The sequence below is a fragment of the Embiotoca jacksoni genome, unplaced genomic scaffold, assembly GCF_022577435.1.
Source record: "Embiotoca jacksoni isolate LCO1_2020_lvr unplaced genomic scaffold, fEmbJac1.0.p SCAF_10, whole genome shotgun sequence".
NCBI lineage: Eukaryota > Metazoa > Chordata > Actinopteri > Embiotocidae > Embiotoca > Embiotoca jacksoni.
In genome coordinates, this window is record NW_027185230.1 from 10,745,803 (window position 1) to 10,755,768 (window position 9,966).

Genomic DNA, 9,966 nt, shown 5'->3' on the forward strand with positions numbered 1-9,966 from the left:
TGTTCGTAGCTTCCAGGTCTGAAAAATGATGCCGACGCGGAGGTGCCTTAAACTGCAATACCACTGAGTACCACTAGAGGTCGGCTCCAAAATTCCTCCGGCTCCATAGACTCCCATTCAACTTCTCTCATCAAATACAAAGCGTCTCCACCAGTTATCTCGGTGTTGTTAGCTAAAGTCACTCCTTCTTATTAGTTTTCTGGAGGTCCATCTGAAAATAATCCGTCATTAATTAGAGAATAAGCTTCAAAAAGACGTGTTTTTGGGAGCGTGTCTGTTTGATTGACAGGTCTCTGGTGCAGTCAGGTTACAGCTATCGGTGGGCGGGACGTAGTATCGTCAGGTTTCCAATCAGATCAGTCAGATCCACCGCTGGCTCCTCCCCCAGCTCATCCAAATATGGTCACTTCCTGCTCCAAACCGCTCCGAACCAGCAAGATGGTGACGGACAAAATCTGAACTGGAGGCTTGATAACATTCACAAACCAACAGGCGACGTCACTGCTGCTTGATGCTTGGTAGAAACAGACACCGTCTATCACAGGAGAGAAAAACCAACACAGAGTAAATCAATATTTTTATCTTAAGTAAAGTGATACACAAATCAACTGAAATATGATTGACGATGGAAAACTGAAGGTGGAGAAATTTAATTCAGCGCTCGTGGCAGATATATGAATATCAGTTTATGTTGCTGCAGTTTTCATTAGTCTGCACAATCCATTTTCTCGGCTGATTTATTGTCATTTTTCTCTCCTCTTCTTTTCTGTCCGTTCCGGGGTTCCTCCGTATTGAATGAATGTGATAAGATGGAGAAATATTATCAGGTCTAATTGCTTCAAGTGAATTTGACGTGATCGCGTTGACTCCCTGCTCATTGACGTGTGTGTGTGTGTGTGTGTGTGTGTGTGTGTGTGTGTGTGTGTGACTCAGCTGACATCGGGGAGCTGCTGGAGCAGATGGTGGAGGAGATCACAGGTTCTCTGTCGGGTCCCGCCAAAGACTTCTACCAGAGAGAGTTCGACTTCTTCAACAAGATCACCAACGTGTCGGCCATCATCAAGTAAAAACACGCCAGCTTCCGCGCCGCCAAAACGTTTAGCTTCTGTCCGGTAACCGAGGCGACGGTCAAACCCTGTTGTGTGTGTGTGTGTGTTTGTGTTTCAGGCCGGTTCCGAAGGGGGAGGAGAGAAAGAGAGCGTGTCTCAAAGCTCTGTCCGACATCAAACTGCAGCCAGGTGCCACTGAAAAGACACATTATTCAAGTCTTTCATTCAACCTTTTCACATTATACAATATATATAGATAGAAATTGTATATTTTGAAATTTAAAAAAAAATAGAGCATGTAATACGATGTGCCAAACCAAATCTCTAAAGTATCACACTTCCCACTACAGACAATTTTCTTCTTCTCCTTCTCCTCCTTCTTCTTCTTCTTCTTCTTCTCCTCTCCTTCTTCTTCTTCTTATCCAGAAGAAGAATTATTATTATTTATTTATTTATTTATTTTTTTTTAAATAGAAGCGTATTCGTTCCAAATCTTTTTCCTGTCACTTCAAATGTTGCACTACGGATATGTATACAAGTTTAAGGCGCGTTTTTATGATGAAGTAGTATTTCCCGTCCGTATGCATACTGCAGGCAGCAGGACGTACTTTGTACGGGTAGTAAAAACAAAAAAATACGCAATTTGGAACGCAGCTTTTGTGTGTTTTCAGCGTTTTGCTGTTATCCTCCAGCTTCTACGGTTTCAGAGAAAACCTTTTTTTTTTTTTTTTTTTTTTTTTTTTTTTTTCCCAAGAAACAACTCGTGTTCCCCGTTTCAAACCGGCTCTCCAATATAAAACATATTTCCCACGTGCAGATTGTTTGTTTCGTGATTTCTACCAACATCTGAGGCGTAAAGAAGGGTTTAATTCTTCTCTATTTCTGTTGCTGCGTGCGTTCCCCAGGCTGTTACCTGCCCAGTAACCCCGAAGCCATCGTGCTGGACATCGACTACAAGTCGGGGACTCCCATGCAGAGGTAACGTTCGGGTCTTTATCTGGGGTGGGGGGGGGTGGGGGTTTCATGGAGGACTTTCACCTGTTTGATGTGACTCTCGAGTGTTTTTGTGCCTCCGCAGCGCTGCCAAGGCTCCTTACCTGGCCAAGTTCAAGGTGAAGCGCTGCGGCGTGAGCGAACTGGAGCGCGAGGGTCTCCGCTGCCCCGCCGACTCCGCGGAGGACGGAGAGGACAATCCGGACGAGTCGCACAGGATCTGCTGGCAGGCGGCCATCTTTAAAGTGGGAGACGACTGCAGACAGGTAACTTCCCGTTCTGTCACACCGTCGATTATCGGAGGTGGGTTTTTCCTTATTCCCTCCGTAACCCTCCCGTGTTTCTGTCTCTGCAGGACATGCTCGCTCTGCAGATCATCGGCCTTTTTAAGAACATCTTCCAGCTGGTGGGTCTGGATCTGTTCGTGTTCCCCTACAGAGTGGTGGCCACCTCGCCGGGGGTAAGACCGAGTCCCGATATCGCCTGCATTCGCTAAACCAGTGCTTCTCCACCGGCCGAGTCTCAGGGCCTAAAGTTTCGAAATATCTTAGACACTCCAAAATGTATTTCATACGAAATAGTGAAGACGCACTGTTAAAAATATAGTAAACGAAAAAAGTGCAACCAGGGCGAACAGCCGATTAAATAAAAAGGCAGATTCATTTTAAAGTTGTTGTTTTTTTTAAAAGAAGTTTTAACTGGTGATGTTCGTCAAATTTCAGGAATCTAAATTAAACTGTATGAAATCAATAAAAAGTCAGAATTCTCTAATCCTGACCCCGTTTACGAACGACTAAATAAGAGCCAACTATTAAGTTCACGACGGTAGTTTTGTTTTTTATTGTCAGACTGCTACTTCTTCACCTGGAAACGTATGTCCTTCAAATTAAAAGTGCAGCTGCAGCAGTTCTGTCTTCAAAATTAAACGTTTTTGTTGTTGACGGTGTTGTCGTCAGATTTCAGTTGCAACTCGTTTCTGAAAATGTTTCACAATAAAAGCCTTGTTAAGAAATGAAGGGCTTCCGCCTGATGAAAAGCTAAAGGGCTTTTGTTTTGAAACAGTACAGGAAGTATTGAGTTTGTAATATCAAGCGTAATGTGGGGATTTTTAACAGGGCAGAAGGTAGCGGATCAAAACGAGGCATTAATATTGATGTTTTGTTTTGTGATTTCTTTTGTTTTTTTACCTTAAATGACGTGAATGTTCGACGTGCAGGTAAAGAAGGATGTTTTTCTTTCTTTTCTTTTTTTTTTTTTATCAAATGAACAATATAGATTCAATAAGTCCTATTGGAAACTGGCCTGGCTTGTTGTTGTTTGTTTTCTTTACTCCATATCTCAACAGTTTCTCTGATAAATGTGTCTTAATGGATCAAAAATGATTCTGAAACCTCGCGAATAACACTGCAAAAACTGAATTTTGATTTTATAATTAGGTATTTATGAACTGATCCTCTCTTCCTCAGTGCGGCGTGATCGAGTGCATCCCGGACTGCAAGTCTAGAGATCAGCTGGGCAGACAGACGGACTTCGGGATGTACGACTACTTCCGTAACCAGTATGGTGACGAATCCACGCTCGCCTTCCAGAAGGTGAAGCCTTCGATCTTTGACTCTCCTGTTTTACAGATTTCAAAGTGTTTTGTTTCTGATCATCGGTCTCTGGCACCTCCTTCCTGGTGACATCACTCCAAGTCTCGGGCTGCTACTTTTGTGACACCCAGTGAATTTCTTCAATGCTGTCTATTGATGATGAGAGGCGTTAAGTGAACATCAGTAAATCGTAGTGTCCACAGATACCCTACGTGTGAGACGTTCAGGGGACAGCATAGGAAACATTTTCACATTTGTCATGTGTCTCGGGCAAAATGCAACCAAAAATGTGCGAATTTTATTCATTTAAAGGAGTTTAACTCTCAGATGAGATGAACTCTTAAAAAAAATCATTTCTGTCTATGGATCCAACTTCAACTGGTTTTCGAAAAAAAAAAAAACACGTTTGTGGTGTTTTCTTTCTAAAAATCTTAATTCCTTGTTTAAAAGTAGTAAAACGTAATAAAAGTAGGAGGAGCCCCAGCGGTGATCCTCTGAATCCTGGAGGAGATGCAGCAGTGCAGTCTGCTCTTCATCATCATCATCATCATCATCATCATCACGGTGTCGTCCCCTCCTGTCTGCAGGCTCGCTACAACTTCATCCGCAGCATGGCCGCCTACAGCCTGCTGCTGTTCCTGCTGCAGATCAAAGACAGACACAATGGCAACATCATGCTGGACAGCAAGGGGCACCTCATCCACATCGGTGGGCTTCTTATTTTATTATTATTATTATTATTATTATTATTATTATTATTTATTCTCTCTGTAACACCTGTTGATTTATGATAAACTCCTCTTCATCTCGCATCAAATTTGTCTGGCCAGATTTTGGCTTCATGTTCGAGAGCTCCCCCGGAGGAAACCTGGGCTGGGAGCCCGACATCAAGCTGACCGACGAGATGGTGATGATCATGGGAGGCAAGATGGAGGCCACGCCGTTCAAGTGGTTCATGGAGATGTGCGTGAGAGGATACCTGGCTGTACGGTACGCGGAAAAAAAACAAAAACACATCTGTACTCATCTTCCGGAGGCTTCGCTGGCGGAGCAAAGATTCAGAAGATCGTTGTGTTTGAAACTCCTCTTTGTTGTTATCCGTTTCCTCTCTGAACAAACAAGACCCTACATGGATGCTGTGGTCTCCCTGGTGACGCTCATGCTGGACACCGGACTGCCGTGTTTCAGAGGACAAACCATAAAACTCCTCAAGTGAGTATTACAGAAAAAAAAGAAAAAAAAAATTCTGAGAAAAAGGAAATGCGGAGAATCGCAGTCGTGAGAATAGAAACAAAAAAAAAAAAAATTTGAATTTTGTCAGCTTGCATGTTTGGTGTTGTTCTCTAATCGTTCAACTGAATTTCAATCAGTTTGTTTATGACATATATTACAAGTTTTTGTGAAGAAACGATCCTCTGCTCTTGTTTTTTTTTTGGGTTTTTTTTTGGTGTCAAACACATTTTTCTTTATTGAGCAGTTTGGTTCATGAACAGGTGACAATAAATCAACCATCGCAAGTCAGAGGAGGAGTTCTGCAGGTATCCACTTCCTGTAACATTAATTCAGTACGTGAAGAAATAAAAACTGCAAAACTTCAACAAGACAAACTGCCAAAGAAAGAGGGGCGTTCGTCTTTTTCAGGTCGGCACAGTTTCACAAACCCTCAGCAGCGTCATTGAAGGGTTGAATTCATTTGGTTTCCGTTTTCACACCCGAAGGTCCGAATCAGCGTTCACGTTTTTCTTCAGTTTCATGTTGTGGTTTTGAAAGCGCGCCCAAGAACTTTTCATGTGAGGCTTTATTAAGTTGTCAAGCTGTGTTCTCATGGTTGGGACGGTAGTTTTCTTTCATTATTTAAATTTAGTTTTCTGTAATGAAGGAATAAGAGAGGACGAGTTTCTGAGATGAAGTTCGATTCGCGGTCGATTCGCATGAGCTGAAGAGTAAAATATCTCGTTCTGGATTACAAGTAAAGACTTTTGAGACCAAACCAAAAGAACAGAATTTTGGAACACTTGCTCTTTTCATCTTCTTTTTTTAATCTATGTGTTTTTTTTGTTTTTTTTTATTCCCTCAGAGGACGTTTTAATCCGCACATGAGTGAGAAAGAAGCCGCGGCGTTCATCATCAAAGTCATCCAGAGCTGTTTCCTCAGCAGCAGGTGAGAAAAACACTCAGTTCCTCCTCTCTGCAGATCATTTTATAGATCTCGCATGATGTCTCCTTCTGGCCTGGAGATGAGGACGAGGAGACTTCCTGTCTTTCAAAATAAGAGTCTCTGATCCATCATTGTGGCCTCACTGTGGTGCCGATAGTACAGACTGAATATAGAGACGTCATTTTAAGTGAAAATGAAAAAAAAAAAAAATGTTATGGGAGAAATCAGGAGTCTGAATCCACCAGCATTGAAATGCAAATTTTATAATGCATCATAGACATTTTTTTTTTTTTTTTTTTAAGAAAGCTGCAGTTTTTGCAGCGATAATCGCTGTTTTGTGCGACTCCTTGTTTCCACGAATCCCTACAACAAAGGGTGAAGAGATCAGTGTACATTTAATGGGAAATACAGCAGGCTGGAATAAACCGAAATTATTCTTAAAGTAAATGTAATTTTTTTTTAGCGTTAATTTTTCAAAATTGCAAACTCCCGACAATGAGATTGTTCGAATTCGCGTTAATTTTTGCCATTACAATTTCCTCGAGGGACGTTTTATTCACCGTGCAAAAATTTGGAAAAATTTTAAGGCTTTTGCTCTTTATTACGATGCAAATGATCACGATTCAACAACAATGTTGCACTAACAGATTCTTTTTTCTTGTTCACTTGGGTTTCAAACAGGAGCAAAACGTACGACATGCTGCAGTACTACCAGAACCAGATTCCTTACTGAGGGACCTCCTGCCGGATCCTCCGACACCAACGCCTCCACAGAAGCAACGCAAAACCGTCATCTGGGTGATTTTTAATAATAACGTGGCGGGCGAGCCGGGTCCGTGCGCCACTCTGCTCCTCTTGAGTCGGCCAGTCAAGGGGCACTTTAACGCTGAATCTACGGTTTTATTCTGCACACTGTACACTGTCAGATTTTATGACCAACATACCTGTTTCAAAGTGGGTTTTTCAAAAAAAAAACTAAAAAAAAAACAACCTACGTACGACTTTTACCAAAAGAGGTATCCGACTCACCCTTTACGTATTTTCTTCGATGCTGTTTTTTTGTTGTTGTCTTTTTCGGGGAACACTTAAACGTAAAGTGTCGTCTTCATCGTTGTCATTGTGTTGGTATGCTGTTATCCACTTCGATGCACTTTATATAAATCACAGTATTCGATCGGCTTCACCGGCCTACGATCAAGAGATTAACACATGAAATGTGGGAGATTATAACGAATCTTCAGTTTGATCAAACCGATCAGTCGGTTTTTTTTTTTCCATTTTATTTTTCTATTTAACGGAACACAAATAGATGTTGTTGAATAGATCGAGAAATCAATGCAGGAATCAATCAGCATTTAATTAAACGGTAGTCTTTAGAAACGTAGCGGTATGTAGAGAATCACGCTGTAGTACGTACTGTCGAGTATTCACTGTCGAGTCACGGGTGCTTTTCCTGTGATGTACGTGTGAGCAACATATTTATCGGAAGATTTTAAAAAAAACCTTTAACTGTGCTGCGTTGATGCATGTCCTGCCGCCACTCCTCCTCGTGTCAGTCTTAAAAAGTGAAATCTGTGTTTAACAACTCAAAACATTAACTTTTAACTGGTAAGGCTTTAATCCTGGTTCTGCCTTAATGTTTCCACTGTTTTAGTCACCTGAATGTTTTGGATGTTCGTTGCTAAAAAGGTGGAAAGAAAAAAACAAAAACAAAAAAACATTTTCTGCATGGTTTGGCCTCAAACTGCAGCTGTGTGACAAAAATGGGGGAAGAAGGCGCTATTTCAGTTACAGAGCTGGCATGAAAGTCAAAAATCCTCAAACTCTTCTTTGCGTAGAGATGAAAAAAAAAAATGTCGTATGTCTGCTGCATGATGAAGATTTTTAACCTGTTTCTGAAGTTACGACTTCAGGCTGGAAAAAAAATAAAAATAAATCTGTCCTAAAGTGCAATACCACTGAGGGCCACTAGGGGCTTCAAAATAAACTCTGGCTCCGATAGACTCAAAAAGCAGCAACTTCTCTCCTGAAATACAAAGTCGGAAAATGTTTTTCACAAGTCATCACGGTTTCATTAGATAAACTCCTTCCTTCTCGTCATAAATAAAATAATTCCAGCATTGATTAGATATTAGGACTAAAAGACAGTTGTGAAGTGTTCGAGGTCCTCCCTCGGTAGTCTGGTGTACGTTATCTTATGAGTGTTTTCTCATAAAATTACGTCTCCATTTTTTGCTTTCATGTGCATTAAATTAGTCAGTATTTTGGGTAACGGGTGAAAAAAATCTTTATCGTGCTGCACATGGAACAAATTTTCGTCCATATGGTTAATGGAGTCTTTGAGGATTTTGAAATATTTTCTTTCAACAACCTTTAAGGAAAACTTTCTGGGTATTTGTTGTTTGAAAAGAATAAAATACAAAGCTCTGTGACTGTCTGTGCTTTATCCCGTCAAACCAAACCACCGGTCAAAATTAATTAAGAGAATCTGGTAAAGAACAAAGCAATAATTTTTGAATTAAAAAAGAAAAAAGGAAAAAAAAATGAAGAGGGAAAAAAAACATGGCAAGATGCAAAATTAGCTAGTTACCTAAACATTTTTAGTGAATGTAAATAGCGAAACATGCATGCCAGATGCATCAAATCAAAATATCAACTGTATTTTGAAACCCTTTCCTTGCCCTGCTTATCGTTAACTAAACGCGCTGCGTACTTTACTAACTAACATGTTCTTAGCTGTTTCTGCCCCAAACTGTAGTTGCAGGATGGAGAACAGCGGAAATAAAAGCTATAAAGTTCTTGTTATGGAAAAGACCTGACAACACACAGGCTGAACCCTGAATGTATGTCACAAGAGATATTTTTTATTTTTTGATTCTACCCTTTCCTTTTACTTTTCCCCTTCACTTCCATCCTTTGTCTTTGTCCTTTCCTTTCGGTTTCTCTTTACTTCCATCCTTATTTCTTTTTCTCTTTACTTCCTGTCTTTTTCTCTTTACTTCCATCCTTATTTCTTTGTCTCCTTACTTCCTTTCTTTTTCTCTTTACTTCCACTCGTTTTGCACTTTCCCTTTTTCACTTCCATTCTTTTATCCCTTATTTTTGTCTTTTCTCTTGAAGTGTTAAAGGCCTAAATACAGCGGGACCAGGACGTATTTACTATTGGAGATATACAATACTTGTCACCTGTCTAAGAAAGTGTGTGAGAATACAGGTGTGTGCAACATGTATGAAAACATTCCTCTTACTATCATTGTTGTTCGTTTTTGCGTCGGATCGAACGTCTTTCGAGTTGCGGAGGCAGACGATGATCATACCTAAAAAGCCATTTCTCCTACCCTCGGTAGAAAAAGACAACTGTAGTAATACTTGACAAATAAATCTAACTTTATGCAATATATTCATGTATATTGAGCCTGTATCTGTGTGTTGTGTTCAACAAATGCAGTTGCTATGATTCCCTCCATCCCCAGTCCTCGTGTGAGGGGTATTTGATGCTGCAGCTACGACTTCCTGTTGTTACCGTGCGTAACTGAGGGGTGAAAATGAGGTGTTGACGTAAACGAAGGTTTAATGGATGTAAATGGGTCTTTAATCAGAAAGGTGTTTTTTATGCAGAAGGTTTTATTGAGTTGCTGTTATTGAAATACATTGTCATCCCTCAGGTTCCAATGTTACCCGTTAACCAGAAGTGTTGGTCAACTCATGCGTGCGTGTGCTCGTATGGCTATCTTTGTGGGGACCACTTGCAGACATCGGAAGTGAAGACATTTAGGGAAAGTGGGGACGTTTTGGACGATCCGTAAAAGGTTCGAGGGCAAAGGCATTCATGAATTCAGTTTGTGGAGACATCATTACATCATTCAGATGATCTGTTTTGTTTTTTTCTGGTATTGTGTGAAAACTCTTTATGTCCAGATTAAATGTGAACATTTCACCAAAGTCAGAATCTCGACTTCTTTCATTCTTTATATTGTTTGTTTTCCTTTGTTTTTTCTTTCTTTTTGTTTTTCTGTTTCTGTTTTGTTTTGTTTTCATTTTCTTTTCCTTTCTTTTGTTTTTTGTATTTTTCTCTTTCTTGTGTTTCTATTTACTTCCTTTCTTTTTTCTTTTTTTTCCTTTCTCTTCCCTTGTTTTTTTTCTTTTGTCTTTCTATTTTCTTTTTGTCTAATTT

At 40.3% G+C, this 9,966-nt stretch overlaps 1 protein-coding gene across 5 annotated transcripts in view; it reads left to right on the forward strand.

Moving 5' to 3' along the window:
• pi4kaa (phosphatidylinositol 4-kinase, catalytic, alpha a) overlaps nucleotides 1-9,734 on the forward strand; it is a 33,448-nt gene extending 23,714 nt beyond the window's left edge. For 4 of the 5 annotated variants that reach the window (XM_069165964.1, XM_069165976.1, XM_069165986.1 and 1 more), the window contains exons 44-54: nucleotides 934-1,063; nucleotides 1,168-1,238; nucleotides 1,955-2,027; nucleotides 2,128-2,308; nucleotides 2,398-2,502; nucleotides 3,509-3,634; nucleotides 4,222-4,342; nucleotides 4,465-4,624; nucleotides 4,757-4,846; nucleotides 5,712-5,795; nucleotides 6,474-9,734. In XM_069165964.1, coding sequence (XP_069022065.1) covers nucleotides 934-1,063; nucleotides 1,168-1,238; nucleotides 1,955-2,027; nucleotides 2,128-2,308; nucleotides 2,398-2,502; nucleotides 3,509-3,634; nucleotides 4,222-4,342; nucleotides 4,465-4,624; nucleotides 4,757-4,846; nucleotides 5,712-5,795; nucleotides 6,474-6,525 — 1,193 coding nt within the window. In that variant the 3' untranslated portion in view covers nucleotides 6,526-9,734. The remainder of the gene's footprint in view (nucleotides 1-933; nucleotides 1,064-1,167; nucleotides 1,239-1,954; nucleotides 2,028-2,127; nucleotides 2,309-2,397; nucleotides 2,503-3,508; nucleotides 3,635-4,221; nucleotides 4,343-4,464; nucleotides 4,625-4,756; nucleotides 4,847-5,711; nucleotides 5,796-6,473) is intronic. The other variant, XR_011179075.1, reaches the window with a different exon arrangement.
• Nucleotides 9,735-9,966: the final 232 nt, after the last annotated feature.